Genomic DNA, 17,047 nt, shown 5'->3' with positions numbered 1-17,047 from the left:
AAATCGACTCTTGAAGAATTCCCCCAAACACATGCAACCACTTGATATGATGCTAGCCCCCAAGGCTAAACTAGGTGTTAGCCTGGAGGTGTGGGCTCACGACCATGCCTTTGGCGTTATTCTTCCACTGGAATACTGGTTTGTTGTCATTTCCTATGGGATTTTAACTAAATATCAAGGTAGAGAGGAGGCTGGGAGTGACATTAAAGTCGAAACAGGTTTATTTCATATTAAGTTTCTGCAAGCGAAGATTGCTGTTTAAACAAATGCTGTTATAAATCCCTTTACAAATGGGTCTTTTATGTAAAACAAATAAGCACTTGCTAATCTATCTTTACTGTAAATTAAGAATTTTATATGTCAGATTTGCTTAAATTGAGCAAATCCTGTAAATGGACGGTTGCTAAAAAGATCACACTCTGTTAGATAATCTGTATGTAGATACATGTACTATTTTTTTTTCCTCTTTTTTTTTTCAATATATGAAATTTATTGTCAAAATGGTTTCCATACAACACCCAGTGCTCATCCCAACAGGTGCCCTCCTCAATACCCATCACCCACCCTCCCTTCCTTCCCACCCCCCATCAACCCTCAGTTTGTTCTCAGTTTTTAAGAGTCTCTTATGCTTTGGTTCTCTCCCACTCTAACCTCTTTTTTTTTTTTTTCCTTCCCCTCCCCCATGGGTTTCTGTTAAGTTTCTCAGGATCCACATAAGAGTGAACACATGTGGTATCTGTCTTTCTCTGTATGGCTTATTTCACTTAGCATCACACTCTCCAGTTCCATCCACGTTGCTACAAAGGGCCATATTTCATTCTTTCTCATTGCCCTGTAGTACTCCATTGTGTATGTAAACCACAATTTCTTTATCCGTTCATCAGTTGATGGACATTTAGGCTCTTTCCATAATTTGGCTATTGTTGAGAGTGCTGCTATAAACATTGGGGTACAAGTGCCCCTATGCATCAGTACTCCTGTATCCCTTGGGTAAATTCCTAGCAGTGCTATTGCTGGGTCATAGGGTAGGTCTATTTTTAATTTTTTGAGGAACCTCCACACTGTTTTCCAGAGTGGCTGCACCAATTTGCATTCCCACCAACAGTGCAAGAGGATTCCCGTTTCTCCACATCCTCTCCAGCATCTATAGTCTCCTGATTTGTTCATTTTGGCCCCTCTGACTGGCGTGAGGTGATATCTGAGTGTGGTTTTGATTTGTATTTCCCTGATAAGGAGCGACGTTGAGCATCTTTTCATGTGCCCGTTGGCCATCCGGATGTCTTCTTTAGAGAAGTGTCTATTCATGTTTTCTGCCCATTTCTTCACTGGGTTATTTGTTTTTCAGGTGTGGAGTTTGGTGAGCTCTTTGTAGATTTTGGATACTAGCCCTTTGTCCGATATGTCATTTGCAAATCTCTTTTCCCGTTCCGTTGGTTGCCTTTTAGTTTTGTTGGTTGTTTCCTTTGGTGTGCAGAAGCTTTTTATCTTCATAAGGTCCCAGTAATTCATTTTTGCTTTTAATTCCCTTGCCTTTGGGGATGTGTCAAGTAAGAGATTGCTACGGCTGAGGTCAGAGAGGTCTTTTCCTGCTTTCTCCTCTAGGGTTTTGATGGTTTCCTGTCTCACATTCAGGTCCTTTATCCATTTTGAGTTTATTTTTGTGAATGGTGTGAGAAAGTGGTCTAGTTTCAACCTTCTGCATGTTGCTGTCCAGTTCTCCCAGCACCATTTGTTAAAGAGACTGTCTTTTTTCCTTTGGATGTTCCTTCCTGCTTTGTCAAAGATTAGTTGGCCATACGTTTGTGGGTCTAGTTCTGGGGTTTCTATTCTATTCCATTGGTCTATGTGTCTGTTTTTGTGCCAGATACATGTACTATTTATAAAACAGCATGTGCTATCTTTTTTCTCCATCTTTTTATTTTTATTTCATTTTTAATTTTTTAATTTTTTTAACAAAGTTTATTTTGACAGGGAGAGAAAGAGAGCATGAGTGGGGGAGAGGCAGAGAGAGAGGGAGAGAGAGAATCCCAAGCATTACCCACACTGTCAGCACAGAGCCCCATGCAGGGCTTGAACTCATGAACCGTGAGATCATGACCCGAGCCGAAATCAAGAGTCAGACACTTAACCAACTGAGCCACCCAAGAGCCCCTTTTCTCCATCTTTTTAAATCCCCTTTTGCCACCAAAGTATAAATCTTTTGAATGCGGAGATTGTGTCTTTTATGTTTTTGTATTCCCTTCCAGTGGTTAAGTATATAACGATGGTGATGTGATGGTGAAACATGGGAGAAAGACCTCTCACTTTGTCCTATTTCAGGGTTGTACTTAGCCCATCTGCTAACTACTCTGTGTGCCAAGATCTGGGAAGACTAAAGAGACAATAATAATATATATCCTTGAGAGATAATCTCATGGGAAAGATAAAAAAATATGTATAAACATTAATAAGAAATTGCTACACTATTATTTAGATATCAAATAAAGTTGATACATTAAACTGTGGTCTTCATAAAACTATTTTTTATTTATAACTTTTTTTTCTTTCCACTGAACCATACCAGTTGTTTATTTAGGCCTTCTTTCCCTTTTTCTTTCCACATATTTGACAATCTCTTGTAAGAAGACAATGATTATGGGTACTTTTACCATTTGACGTATTTTTACCAGCAGTATAATTTTTTTCTCATCATATTTCTTGCCTAGGAAAGAGATTCTATAGAGAGACAATATGAGACAGCCCGGCAGGCCCTGATGGGAAAGATACCTCCTCATCACACCGTTTTGTTTCAAAGGTAGTGATTTATCACATTTATTTACACCTGGGCATCTTTACCTTGATTCTCTAGGATCCAAATAGACCCCATGAATCCCAGATAATCGACCTAACCGGGGGCCTCTGTACTAAAGTAGATCCGGTGAATGAGTAGTAAACCTGGTTCTATAAGTGGTATTTTCCTTTCATTTATATATTTTTTAAAACAGATGTAATACGTTCACAGCTCCTAGAAACTGATGGTTTTTTAAAAAAAATGGTATTTCAGGTGGAATTGAATACATATATCAGCCTTCACCAAAGCTGTTCATGACTGAAGTTTAATTATATCTTGCTGAATATCTTGTTCTTGTCCATCACGATTCTCAAAACAATAGTAATTATTTGTGAAGTCATTTATTTAATGCATCTTCCCCATATTAAACTGCAAATTCCATGAGGGTGGGAATTATTGTCTCTATTAATCTATGAATTCTCAGTTCTTAATATGAAAGGTTTTATGTAGTTCATTCTGCATAGTAGTCTTTGTGATGTTATGGCTATAGTAATTACTGTACTACTAATTGTTGTGTATTAAGAGGCGTATTTAGGCTTTAATATTTACTCAAAATGAATAACTAGGTCATGATGGCTATAAAATGTTCGCAATTTTCTCATTATGTTACAGGGTTTGTTTTTTTTTTAAGTAATGGCAGTCTCATTTAAAAAATTTTTTTAATGTTTATTTATTTTTGAGAGAGAGAGAAAGACAGAGCATGAGCGGGGTAGGGGCAAAGAGAGAGGGAGACACAGAATCTGAAACAGGCTCCAGGCTCTGAGCTGTCAGCACAGAGCCCGACGAGGAACTCAAACTCACAAACCTGAGATCATGACCTGAGCCAAAGTCTGACACTTGACCTACTGAGCTACCAGGCGCCCCTTAATATTTCAGGTTTTGATATTCTGAATTCTCTTTTCTATGTCATTTTAGAAAATTTGAGAAATAAAGTGAAGTCCCTGTTTTCAGAAAGTTAGTAAGAACATTGACAAGACCTTAATTATAGCATTTAAAAAAGCTTTTTAGAATGCAGTGATTCAAGGAAGCAGAATAAAGAAGCCATTTAAAAAATTTTTTTTCAATTTCAGTTCTTTTCATTGTCTATAATTTTAAGCTGTGGAAAGTCTTCAACCAATATAAATGAAACCAAGTTTTGTCTATTTGTTACCTATCCAAAAAGTGTGACGAATTTTCTCCATCTTAGTAGGCTATCTTTGGATAATCTGGTTCAAAAGATTGGCTGTGCCGTATATATGGAGTTCTACTGAAGGGCCAGGGGGGTGATGGCCAGGAGGTAGGCAGTGTCCTCCAGAGCATCAAAACTGGGGTCTGTGTGACCTCTGACCAGCAGCAGGACCATGCTTATGAAAACACTGGGGATAGACAACTATGCAGTTTGAAATATGAGCTCCAAATGGGTCATACTAGGACAGAGAGATGCTTTGAATTTGCATGCATTTATGTGCAATTGGCCTACTTTGCACACAGCAACTCTATTTAGCAAGTCTGAGGGGAATAGAGATGGGATTTTTTTCGCTGAAAATGGTTAATGATTCTTTCAAGTCACTCTGGGGAAACAGGCTAGTAGAGATGAAAAAATAGTTTTCGCTAAAGTTCAGTTGAGATTATAACATTAGCATTTTTAGAGATATTTTATTCTGGTATCATTTCAAAGCATTGGATTGTAAACAAAATTCAAAAATATCTATTTCAGTTTTAATAGCAGTTGATACATTGCTGGGCCTCCCATAACAAATGGACTAGGATTTATAATAGAATACATAGAATATGTCCTATCAGTAGGAAGATAATTTGCCTATATTAGTGACTTAATGGATAAGGAAGATTCAAAACAATACAAATTTGCTTAATCTACAAATTAGAATGTAATAACGTTAGTGTTTTAAGACAAGCTCTGGAGTAAATGTTGCAGTTGGTATAGTACATTGTTCCAAATAGATTTTATTAGCATTTGCATTTATGTGGATAACATTGGTCAGTATTTAGGTATTACATGTGTATATGTTTGGTATCATTACAAAATTCTTGCAGGTTTTCTTTTTCTGATTTCAGGGGTCTGGTACCAGCACCTATTACCAATGGTCTACATTATTTTACAGCTTTCAAATTACAGAAAAATTTTGACCTTTCTGAAGATTATTTTAAAACCCCCTTTGGACCATATTCTGAAAAGAGGTGAGTTGAGTTTTGTTGGATATAATTGGCTCTTTTCTGATGATTAGTTAAAATCATGGCACTCTTCCCTAAGCTTCAGAGAAATCCTAAAACTGGGAAGCAGGGCCCACCGTCCACTCTGGAATTTCAGAGGAGTAGATCCTGGCCCTCTAGGGAGGACACAGGCATATAACCTGTGTTCATATGGTTAAAAGCTTCTTTCTGGGATTTTGAATCTTAAGGGAGTGACACAAAGATGCAGGGCAGTTAGAGATCATTCAGGACACCAGTCGTGGAAGATCAAGCATCCATTGTGGAGTGCAAGCAGTGATGATCTACCAATCTCTTCCCATATTGAGACCTGGCTGTGAACTTGGTACCTGGCTTACCTTGGTTCCTGCCTGGGTTTTAGGTGTGATTTCTCCGTTTTCCATTAAGTCTATAAACTATGCAATAGCTTTTCAATAACTCTCTTTTAAATATTAAAATTAGCCAGAGTTGGTGTTTGTAATCTGCAATCAACATCTCTGATTAATGTAGTGCTGTGTTTCTAAATGTTTACCAGCCGATGTCTAACATTAAAGGAAAAGGGGGGCATTTCAGGGTTCCATTGCTTAATGTGTCAAAGTGTGGTTCAAAAGCTGAATATGTGTTAGGGTGAAGACTACATATAGACCACAGCAGACACTCCCCCACTGAATTCAATGCTTGGCCTTAGCAAGAATTCTATTATATTCTGTAATAGACAGAATAAAGCTGCTGCTTCAGCCACGTCTATTTCTACAATTGACCATCTCTCCATCAGTCTTGAATCCAAACTTCCCAAGCAAAGATCTGGCTGGTTGGGTCAATAACCACCTGGCAGGGGTGCCACTCTTGAATAGAGATCTGTAGGAAATAAGCTGGTCTACACATTGGTTGCACCTATATCAAGCACTCACCCTTTATCCTATTATCTGTGGCCGGGCCAGACAGACCAATGACAGAGAACCAAGCAGAGAACTCTTCAGACGGGGTGTGTGGGTTTGGCAGTCTCTCTGGAGTGTCTGAATACATGGCAATGTATAGACAAGAAATGTGATGGGAACGAAGTGCGCTAAAACATTAACAGTGGATATTTCTCTAAGATTATCAGTTATTTTTATTTTCTTCTTATCCTTTTTCTGTACCTTCTAAATTGTGTGCACTGGATATGTATTTTATATTTATATCCTAAAAAGACTATTAAGAATCCATGATGATTTGATGAAATATTTCGTCAGTGGAAAAAATTGGCCCATTACACACAATTAAGTTTCTCACATGTTAAAACAAATGTTAGTTAAGGTATAAGGAGTTAAATGCAAATCAATGCCTATGATATAATAAGTGTTAGAATTGAAATGCATATGTATATCCAACATAATTAGGTTTAAAGATATTCATGCGTATGTATAGGAAAAAAAAATACTGAAAATATCCGAATAGTATCTTCTGGTGATGAGATTATGACCAATTTTTATTTTCTTTGTTCTTCTCCCTTATTTTCAATGGTGAACATTTAATCAATTTTGAAGTATTAATATAACTTTAAAAAGTTATTTTAAAACTCTGCTCACAGCAAAGGATATTTTATAAGGGCATGTATCATGATAAGAATGACAGTTTAAAGAATGAGTGATGTTTTCCTTTATTTCTGAGTTCTATTGTTGTACCATTTGGATGTCCTTTCATAAGCTTGGTGATGAAAAACAACCACCCTTCTAAATGGTTCCTCCAAGCCTATACATTTCGCTAGATACTGGGGACCTAGTATTATGATTAGCAAGTTAACTTTCTTTGGTAGTGTTGAAACTGTGGATCTGTGAGGATTTATTCAAGCTCTGAAGTTTTAGTGCACTAGGTTGGTGAGACTCCAGTGAGAAAGAGAAGGTCTTAGTTCAGGCTGTAACAAATTACTGTAGACTGGGTTGCTTGAACAACAGACATTCATTTCTCACACTTCTGGGTGCTAAGCAGTCTGAGATCGGGGACCAGCATCGTCACATTCTGGTAAGGGTCCTCTTCCTGGTTTGCAGATGGCCACCGTCTTGCCTCTTCCTTACGTGGTGGAGAGCAGAGAGAGGAAGCAAAACCTCTTATAAGGGCTCTGATCCAATTCCTCACAAACTCCGGCAGGTCCCACCCCCACCCCACCCCAATATCATCTTATTGGCATTAGGATTTCAACATATGAATTGAAGGGAGGGGAGTGGACACGTTCAGACCATGACAGAGAAAGAAAAAGAGTACTTAACAGGCTGCACTGGGCTTATCCATCGTCTGTCCCCCGGGTGAAAAGGGTGGGTCAGGCCTACCCTCAAGTCTGAATGTTCACTTGTGGTAATAGACGTGTGTCTTTCAACTCTGATATTTCTTTATACTTCTTTTACATCTGTCTTTCAAAGCATTTTCATTTAATGCTTTCTTTGATACAAAGGAAGAGTAATTGTTGAGAGACAGAACTTGCTCTGTAACCCCCCCCTTTTTTTTTTCAAAAAAAGGTTTACTTGTGTTTAAGTAAGCTCCATGGCCAACATGGAGCCCAGCATGGAGCCCAATGTGGGGCTTGAACTTACAGCCCTGTAAGTTGAACTTACAACTCAAGACCTGAGCTGAGATCAAGAGTCAGACGTTTAACCAACTCAGCCACCCAGGTGCCCCTGGTGTGTGCTTTAAATGCACACATACTCTTTTTCAAAAATAAGAGACCAAAACATGCGTTATGGGTTGAATTGTGTCCTGCCTCCCACCAAATTTACCTGCTGGATTCCTAACCCCCTCAGAATGTGACCTTACTTGGAAATATGGTTGTTGAAGATGTAATTAGTTAAGATAAGGTCATACTGGAGTAAGGTAGACCCCTAATACAAAATGGCCACATAAAAAAGGAGAAATTTGGACACAGACATACACACAGAAGAGTGCTTGGGTGATGTAGAAGCCCAGGAACATCAGATTGCCAGAAAACCACCAGAAGCTAGAAGAAAGGCCTAGAATTCTTTGTCACAGCCCTCAGAAGGAACCAGTCCTATTGATACCTTGATCTTGAGACTTTTAGACTCCAGGACTGTGAGACAATGCATTTCAGCCACTCAGTTCACAGTATGTTGTTACAACAGCCCTAACAAACTAATATGATATGTATTAAAAATCCATGTGATGTGTTTCTTGATATTTTCTTTCTGTGCTTCCTTCAACATACTACATTTGTATTACTTTAGCGATTTGGCCATAAGATCTATGGATTATTGTGTTTTTTCCTAAAAGAAGGAAGAATATCTTTATGCTTCTAGAGTTTGAAATAGAAGATCTAGCCTATAAAACATAAATGCATCTAACATTGTATTTAGGAGAACAATACTCAGTTTATTATACTTCTAGAGAGAAGCGCCCAAACAGGGTCAATAATGGCACTTGCCCACTGCAAGAGGAAAGAACTGCTCAGTCACTGGGAAATCCAAAAGTATTGATCTCAATTCTTTAGGGAGTGCTTCTTAGATAAGCTCAGTTACCTTATGTGGGAGCAAGAGATCGGAAAACAAATTCTTGTAGGAGCATGGGTATCTACCTGAAGGGGGACTAGTATTCTGTGAAGGGATTCCAAAAACTGTTGTCTAACAAAAAAAGACAAACCCAAGAACTCAGTCCAAGCTGATAAGAGGGACCTGCTCCTCCAAACAAAGAGTTCAACTTTTCTATCTGTTGATAACAAGTACCCAACACTTCTAAGCAGAACTCTGGCTGCAGGTACATTGCTCCGTCCTGGACTGTCTCTGCCTGGGAACGTTGGGGCCATCTAGCCCCAGCTGTGGTTTGAAAGGTTAAGCAGAAGGCAGGTGTCTGTGCCCAGGGTGGGAAAGCTGATTTTGGATTCCAGCCGTGGACTACCACCCAAGCGCTACAGCCTCTGCTTGCCATTCAAACATAACACAGACAGCATGAGTGTCCTCACATTGGACGTGTCCCTCAGTATGCCTACGTCACCGACTACATTTCCTCCTGGGTCAAGGACACACCCAGGCAACTAATTGGACTGCACTTCCTAGGAAGGGGGCCTTGAACTCCTGGGGACACCTCATTAAAACTTGCTTCTACACTTTTGATCTCTGCTACCATCATAATATCACCCTGGTAGACAGAGACACCCTCATTAAATGACAAGCTTTGTCCTGAATAGACCCAATTTGCGTCAGCCTTTGCTACTGCCAGATGTGAACGTAAGTTAAATGTGACGTGTGAATGAGTGGAGGTCACCCTGAATTTGACATTTGATCCTAGAAATGTACTTCTGTGCTAAGATAGTAGTTATCACATTGGAACTGCAGAGAAGAAAGCATAATCATGGCCAACTACCAGGCTCTGCAGTAAATAATTACCTACTAGTTTTCAACATTTTATTTATTTTTTAGGGTTTTTTTTTTTAAGTTTATTTTATTTTGAGAGAGAGAGAGAGAGAGAGAGAGAGTGTGTGTGTGTGTGTGTGTGTGTGTGTGTGTGTGTGTGAGAGCATGAGCTGGGGAGGGGCAGAGAGAGGGAGAGAGAGAGAATCCCAAGCAGGCTTATGCTTTCGGCATGGAGATCGACCCAGGGCTTGAACCCACAAACCATGAACTCGTGACCTGAGCCGAAATCAAGAGTCTGAAGCTTAACCGACTGAGCCATCCAGGCTCCCCTCAACATTTTAAATTGTTCTTTGGCTAAATCATAAAAATACAAAACTATGAATACAAAACTTCATCTCATTAACATTGGCAGTGAAACGTAGAGCTCTAATGACAGTTGAGGAGGTGGGGTGGAAAGTTAATATGCATCATCTGTTGTTGATGGAACGAGAAAATGGGGATTTTAAATTCAGTACATGGAGATGTAGTTCTGACAGACGGGAAAAGTGAAAATAGCGATAGAGCTATTTGGGGGGGAAATAGGGGAAGTGTTAGTAAGTGAGCTGAATCCTTTCTGATCATAGCAGAAATCCATATCTGCCAAAGATAAGTTTAAAACCAGTAAGTCAAAAGAGGTCAGTAACATTTAGCAATAAGATTATTGTCAGAATATCTAAAAACAGACATGGTTAGAAATGGCTGGCTCTCAGGAGAGTAAAAGTGATATCGGGAGGGGTAGGGCTTGGATTGTCGCTTTTTATTATAAGTCCTTCTGTATGATATCACTTAGTTTTAATTATATGTATATACAGTTGACCCATGAACAACACAGGTTTGAACTACATGGGCCCATTTAGATATAGATTATTTGCAGTACAGTATACTGCACTGTAAATGTGTTTTCTCTTTCTTACTAGTTTCTTTTTAATTTTTTTCAATATTTATTTTTAAGAGAGAACGTGAGCAAGGGAGAGGTAGAAAGAGAGGGAGACACAGAATTTGAAGCGGGCTTCAGGCTCTGAGCTGTCATCACAGAGCCGGACGTGGGGCTTGAACTCACAGACCGCGGATCATGACCTGAGCCGAAGTTGGACGTTTAACCGACCGAGCCACCCCGGGCACCCCATAATTTTCTTAATAACCTTTACTCTATGTTCCTTTATTGGAAGAGTAAGAATGCAGCTCATAATACATAAAAACTACAAATTATGTGCTCATCAACTGTTGGTGTTATCAGTAAGGTTTCCAGTCAACAGTAAGCTGTGAGTAGTTAAGTTTTTGTGGAGTTAAAAGTTATGCATGGATTTTCGACTGCACTGAGGGTCAGCACCCCTAACCCTCACATTGTTCAAGGGTCAGCTGTAGTAAGTTGCTTAAAATGTTAAGGAAATGTTTTTGGAGAAATAAGAAAAAAAATGAGGACAAGATGAGTACATTTTGACTGTATAAACATTTCAAGTTTCTCTAAGTCCAAAACACATGTAAAAGGGAAACAGCAAACTCTTTAAAATATAACACAAGCGTTAACATTCAATCTGTAGAATTCACGCAAATTGATATGGCAAACAGGAAGATAGATCCTCCAAAGATCAATGAGGAGAAGACAGTTTACAAATGACAGGAGACAAGCTAATTCACAAATGGATAAATTTTAAAATTCAGAAAGACTGGTGAATCTTGGTGGGAACAAAGCAGCAAAGCCCAGCTACGTCCCAGTGCTCTGCATGTTGAGCCCTTCCCCTCCCCTCCATGGACCTGCCTCCCCTGGGAGGAAGCCAAGAAGGACGTGAACCCCAAAGGGGGGTAACCTGGTGGCAGGATGGGCACTGGCCCAAAGACAGGAACATGGGACACCCCAATCCCACCCAACCTTATCCCGGAAAGGGCAACAAAATCACAACCCCCCCAAAACTAGCATTGGGTGTGCCCATTGCGTGATCCAGATCAGGCCCCCCTAATACACTTTCATTTCCTCTATCCTTGAAGTAGCAGGAGCTGCCATATACAAATTGCACTTGATTCTGAAGCCCTAGGAATTAGTATCTGTGTCTTGCTCATCTTGTGAACACCCCAGCATCCATCACGATGCCTTGCTCTTAACAGGTGTTATGTTTGTAGATTGTAGGAGAAGTTTATGCTAATACACACAGTGTTTCCTCTGTCCGCTGCCATCTAGTTCCTCCTACTACAGATACCGCTGAAAACTTTAGCTCGACAGGGATGTGCACCGACTACTGACAGGACCCAGTAACGGTAACCCAGTGAAGCCACAGGCATAGATTGTATGGCCCTTGGGAGTTTCTCATCTCAAAGGTATCATTCACTTTTCATTTTTCAGTGGCAAGGAGTCCCACATCATCAAGAGCTATTCTACATTATTTCGTGCCTATCCGCGGTCCAAAAAAATGTCTTTTCAGCCTCCAGAGGGCAGCATTTGTTCATACGTAGGATCAGGAATAAGCGAAAGTGAGGCAGATGAGACCCTAAAAGGTATGAGTCATTTTACATATGGTTCTCATATAAATATTACTGTTATAATTATATCTATTTCCCATTGTTTCCTGCTTTTTTTTTTTTTAATTAAATGAGTGTTTTAAGCCAGAATCTCTCCTCTGAGGTGGACTGGGTTTTTGTCTCCCATTGTTAGAGATGAGAAACAAAGTTCAGAAAGGTCGGGAATATGTCCAGGGTCACTTACTTAGGCTACTCAGAATGGGCTTAGAATACACTGCCCGCAAGGGTCTTCTGGGGCCAAGGGGCCTGTGCTCTCTGCGGCAGGGCTTTGGTGACTTAGACCTCTTTCAGTGAAGGTGAAGAAAAACCTGGAAGATTTCAGATTGCTGGCCCATCTCCTGCTCTGGGAACCTGGCCGAATCCTGATGGTTTTAGATTTTAAGGCTCTGGCCTACCCACGTCACCCCATCTGTGCCCCTTGTTCCTCAACACACATGTGAACGGGTATCTCCAGGCACCAACAAGATGGGCATTGCCTTTTTGTCTGTGGGCATAGCAATGTTCATGGATGACAGCGAGTAAAGACCCTGAACAGTGCGAGGAGACTGAAGGGCTAGAGGGGATGTGAAAAAGGGAGAGAGAAACCCAGTGTTGGGATAGAAGGCTATACTCTGTGAGTAGCAGATAGGGCGGTGAGTACCCTGGGGGATTCTGGAGGACCTGCAAGCTGGCACGGGGCTGCCATTTGTAGCCTGGGGTAGGTGGCCAAGTTCTGCCTGAGCCCAGAAGAAAGCCCTCTGGATGTGTGGTGTGAGAAAGAAGTAAAGTGCTAGATTCCAGGCATTATGATTATAACGTTGTACACACACGAGCAGAAGATTGTGGTAATTTTCTGCAGGATGGTTTCTGGAGATTTCTTTTGTTCCTTTGAATGGGCCATGTTTTCCTCTGTCTTTATGTGCCACGTGATCTTCGGTTGAAAACTGAGCATTTGAAAAAACAGCCACCTCTCCAACTCTGCATATTGCACTGAGGGCCGGAGAAGACCGTCACTAATTAGCAGGGCGTGTTCTGAGCCCGGGGTCAGCCCAGTGTGAAGGCTTATGGTCTTTCCAGTCCTTTTCTGGGCATGTACCTTTCCCGGACCAGTGTGTGTACTTTTTTTTCCAATTCTCCGCTGTACACAGGTACTGTTTCAAGTCTTAATTTCCCTAATAGTCTCACCCCAGCTTCTTCTTGAGGCCTAATGAAGATGTTCTATTATATTCTTCAAGTAGTAATTTCTCACGCTAGGCGTACGTGGGTCTGTCTTCCCCACGACCACCTTGTGGGTTTTCACTAGCCATGCCCACTGCTTCCTGTGGCTTCACCTGTGTGAGATCCCAGCTGTGCCGCTTTTGGCCCTCTGAAACCCCAGTTAGGTGACCCAGACAGGTCAGAACATTGCTCTACTCTCTCTTTTTTGCAGGAGGAGGGTGGGACAAAGGTGAATTAAAACAAACAGACCAACCTTGAAATTTCCTACTGGGGTGTGTGTGTGTGTGTGTGTGTGTGTGTGTGTGTGTGTGTGTGTTGGGTGGGGGCAGGCAGAGAGAAAGAGAAGGGGAGAGAGAGAATCCCAAGCAGGCTCTGTGGTGTCAACATGGAACCCAAGTCGGAGCAGAATCCCATAAAACTTGAGATCATGACCTGAGCTGAAAGTAAGAGTCAGACACTTAACCGAATAAGCCACCTAGGTGCCCCCCTCCTGCTTTTAATGCGGCTTTTTTCTTGATTGGGCATTCACTTGCTTGCTACGGCTCTTCCACTGATTTCCAGAGCTCCTACAGAATTGTTTTCGTTCGTCTTGTCGGTCAGTGTTTGCATGGGGGAACAAGGGCCTGGAGCTTCCCCGTCTGCCATCTTGCCATTGTCTCTCTGGGGTGATTTTCTTAGCAATATATCACACGACTGGTTCTGGGTCACTTAAGCTCTCATATCTTTTCCACACGAACTGCCAAACCAGGTTTCCATCATCTAATCTATCTATCTATCTAATCTATTTTTTTCTTACGTGGATGCAACTTTTATTTTCATCTTTTTATAATCTTGGTCTCAGTCCCACATTTTAGTTTAATTAGATCATTTTGGATATTGATTCATCTTCCATATTTATTACTTTATGGGTTTCTGTAAAACCAGCATGTTTGCTATCTATGCCTTTGTCATAGTCACTGTCAACAATAGGATCCAGGACTTGGCCAAGGGTAGTGCCCTGTGACAAGTGTCTGGAGACTCAATTCTACTTGGCATGTGATTCCTAATCATATCTCTCTAGTGTCTTTATGTGAGAAACTTTGATATATGCCTTGCAGAAATTAAGACAGACTATCTCAGTGGTGTTTTCTAACTCAGAGGTCAGCAAGTTTTCTGTAAAGGATCAGACTTTTCTGCAAGTACTAAACCCTCCCGTTGTGGTGTGAGAGCAGCCATGGACAGTACGGACCAAACTAATGGTCATGGGCTGGGTTCCAATAACTTTATTTGCTAAAACACACTGCAGACCTATGGGCTATAAATATATTGACCCCTGCCCAAGTAAAAGGGAAATTAAGTTAATTTGAAATAATTTTTTTTTTTTTGCAAATCCCTTCCAACACTTACCACTCACTCTGGTATTTTCTAAATGCACCAACCATTTCTTGCATAAACTTGAATTTGCTTAAGGTTTAAAGTCAAGTGTACTGGTTTATAAATCCTGGTTCCCATTTTAAAAATGGCAATGTTATTTGTCTCCAGTACTTTTCTCACTGTTCGTGCATTCTTTGAGACCAAACACTCCAAAAGCACTTCTGGAGTTATTTCAGCACCGTGGGATACAACTTACCTGCATGTAGAAGTGTGAACTGATTTAGAAAGGAGGCTTCTTCTACTGTCTTCTTTCTTCTTCAGGGCCTTTTTCTCTTAAGATGTTTTTGTCACCCTTTCCAGTTTAAAAAAATACCTCCACGTAGGCGGAGAGGGGGCAGCGGTATGTGGGGAAGAAGAAGAAACAGCAAACAAGGAGAGAGGTTTCGTTTTTTTGTTTGGTTTTTTTTTGTTTTTTGTTTTTTGTTTTTTTTTTTTGGTCCTCTGCTAACATAACATCTCAGGGAGCATGCCATGCTTGCTCTGAATATACCTTAAAAAGGCCCATTTCCCTTCAGTGATTCAGATTGCTTCCATATGCCCCCTAGATAGTCTTCCTGATCTTTTGGTATAGATCACACCATTTTTCTCACTCTGTAGAATACCGTGCTTCACTTTCTCAATCCCCACTATGCTGCTTCTCCCCAGTGAAAATTCGACTTCCTCAGCCAGCAGCCCCCATGCTCAACCTTCAGTCTCTATCTTCCAAAGTCCTGTTGCTTCCCACAGTCTCCAATGGAACCTAGCTCCGTGGCCCATCCTTGCTGTTTTCATCCTTGGTGAACAGACCAACCTTAGAGCACAGTATATGAGATTTTACTAGGAAGGACTTCAGGGTATATAGGTGCATGTCTGCATTTGTATGTCTGTGCCAAGTCTGGTTAAGAATGATTGTAAAAGAATATGATGCCAGGCAGTGTTACAGAGGGTATGAGCAGGATACAAGAGTAGCATAGGAATTACATACTTTTGCAACCTTCTGATCATTGGGCAAGTCTACACAACCCCAGTCTCGTCTAACCACGCACAGGGTATATGTTAAAACTCTGATTTTTTATTGCTTGGATATCATTTGTTCCCTGTAGTTTGTTTTGAATTAACTCTAAACAATATTGTGGTGCTTACAACATTGCAATGTTTATTTTCTTTTGTTTAGTGTACCAAGAGGTTAACTACATGTACTGTCTTTTTTCTTAATGTTTTACAGTTCTACGTAAACAGTCATTTCCACATGAAAAAGTGTCTGTCGAACACAGAAGACACATGATGACCTCAGTTGTCAGTCAACCAGGTCTCAACACCAAACTCATCCTCCCTCCAATCCCTCAGGGCTGCAAGTGGACCAGTGGTTGACATTTGATCTTAACATGTAAAACTTGTTCTGATCATGTCCAATCCCTTTGTCTTACCTGGCCATGGATCCTGTTTCCCACTCAACTAATTACCTACAAAAGAATGTTCTGGATGCCTTAATTCTCTCAATCAATTTCTTTTGTGATTCTCTGAGTAGTGTCTTTTTTTTCATGTAAATTATTCCTAGCTTTTAGAAATGTAATTTCAGTTTTTCTCGTAAGCTGTTGATGATTTCTCCAGCTGCTTCCTGCTCTGAAACATCAGGTGGCAAAATCTCCCAAGATCTCTGCATTGCTATGTACATAGTGATTTTTGGATATATCCAACTGGGATTCTGCTTTTGAAATTTCAATGCGCCCATTTAGAACATTAGTGTATACTCTAGGGGGATTGAAATATTTTGTTCTTCTGATTATGGAAGTGTTGTAGAGTTCCATTTAACTTGTGACCAATAGGATATCGACTGCATCTCTCAAAGGGAATTAATTCATGTCTTTTTCATGGTTCATGGTTCTTGACTTGCTTTAGCAATATGAAGGAATAAGAACTATCATATATTTATTTTAGTTCACCCTTTCCTGACTCTGATTATGTGCTTCTCGTCATTAGACATATTTCTAAACAATTTTCATCATCTGTATAGTTTCACTACCTACTGTTTGCAGCAAAAAGAAAGAAAGAAAAAAAAGAAAAACAACAACAAAAAAACACTGGGTACTTATAGATAAGTCTAGTATTCAGCTGATATGTGCCAGTAAGATTATCCTGATTCATAAAACATTGAAACACATCTTTGGATTGGTATATTGTCTCCTCTCTGAATCCTCTGTACATGATGATTCATGGGAACAGGAGCTTTCATATAGTACTATACTAATTTTTACATACTTAAAATACCAAAAACCCTCTAATGACTTCCCTTTTAAAAATATCAAAACCCCCTTTAATAACCCTTTCTCCCATTATCACATTTGGATGTGACATGATTTGCTATTGGCGTCTGTCTTCCACCTAGCCCTAAGCAGTCTCAACAGAAGCCACTTGAAGTTCTTTTCTTGGGCTTGGTGGGAAGGGACAGGAGTGGGGTGGGAGGGAAGGGCAGAACATGAAGAAAAGGACAGGCTGAGCAGGAAAAGGGAGTCAGTCCTCTCTGAAGAAGTAAGGAGGCAGAGAGTGGGATATT

At 40.4% G+C, this 17,047-nt stretch overlaps 1 protein-coding gene across 4 annotated transcripts in view; it reads left to right on the top strand.

Moving 5' to 3' along the window:
* The window catches only part of LRGUK (leucine rich repeats and guanylate kinase domain containing), a 108,302-nt gene extending 92,318 nt beyond the window's left edge, over nucleotides 1-15,984 (top strand). Inside the window, exons 17-20 of one of the 4 annotated variants that reach the window (XM_015073048.3) lie at nucleotides 2,706-2,794; nucleotides 4,886-5,008; nucleotides 11,729-11,880; nucleotides 15,719-15,984. In XM_015073048.3, the coding sequence (XP_014928534.2) occupies nucleotides 2,706-2,794; nucleotides 4,886-5,008; nucleotides 11,729-11,880; nucleotides 15,719-15,864 (510 nt within the window). In that variant the 3' untranslated portion in view covers nucleotides 15,865-15,984. Of the gene's footprint in view, nucleotides 1-2,705; nucleotides 2,795-4,885; nucleotides 5,009-11,728; nucleotides 11,881-15,718 lie in introns of those variants that run through there. The other 3 variants (XR_008296624.1, XR_008296626.1, XR_008296625.1) reach the window with 3 other exon arrangements.
* Nucleotides 15,985-17,047: the final 1,063 nt, after the last annotated feature.

This window comes from Acinonyx jubatus, chromosome A2, assembly GCF_027475565.1.
Source record: "Acinonyx jubatus isolate Ajub_Pintada_27869175 chromosome A2, VMU_Ajub_asm_v1.0, whole genome shotgun sequence".
Taxonomy (NCBI): domain Eukaryota; kingdom Metazoa; phylum Chordata; class Mammalia; order Carnivora; family Felidae; genus Acinonyx; species Acinonyx jubatus.
Note: the sequence above shows the minus strand (reverse complement) of the source record. Positions and strands in the feature narration are given on the sequence as shown.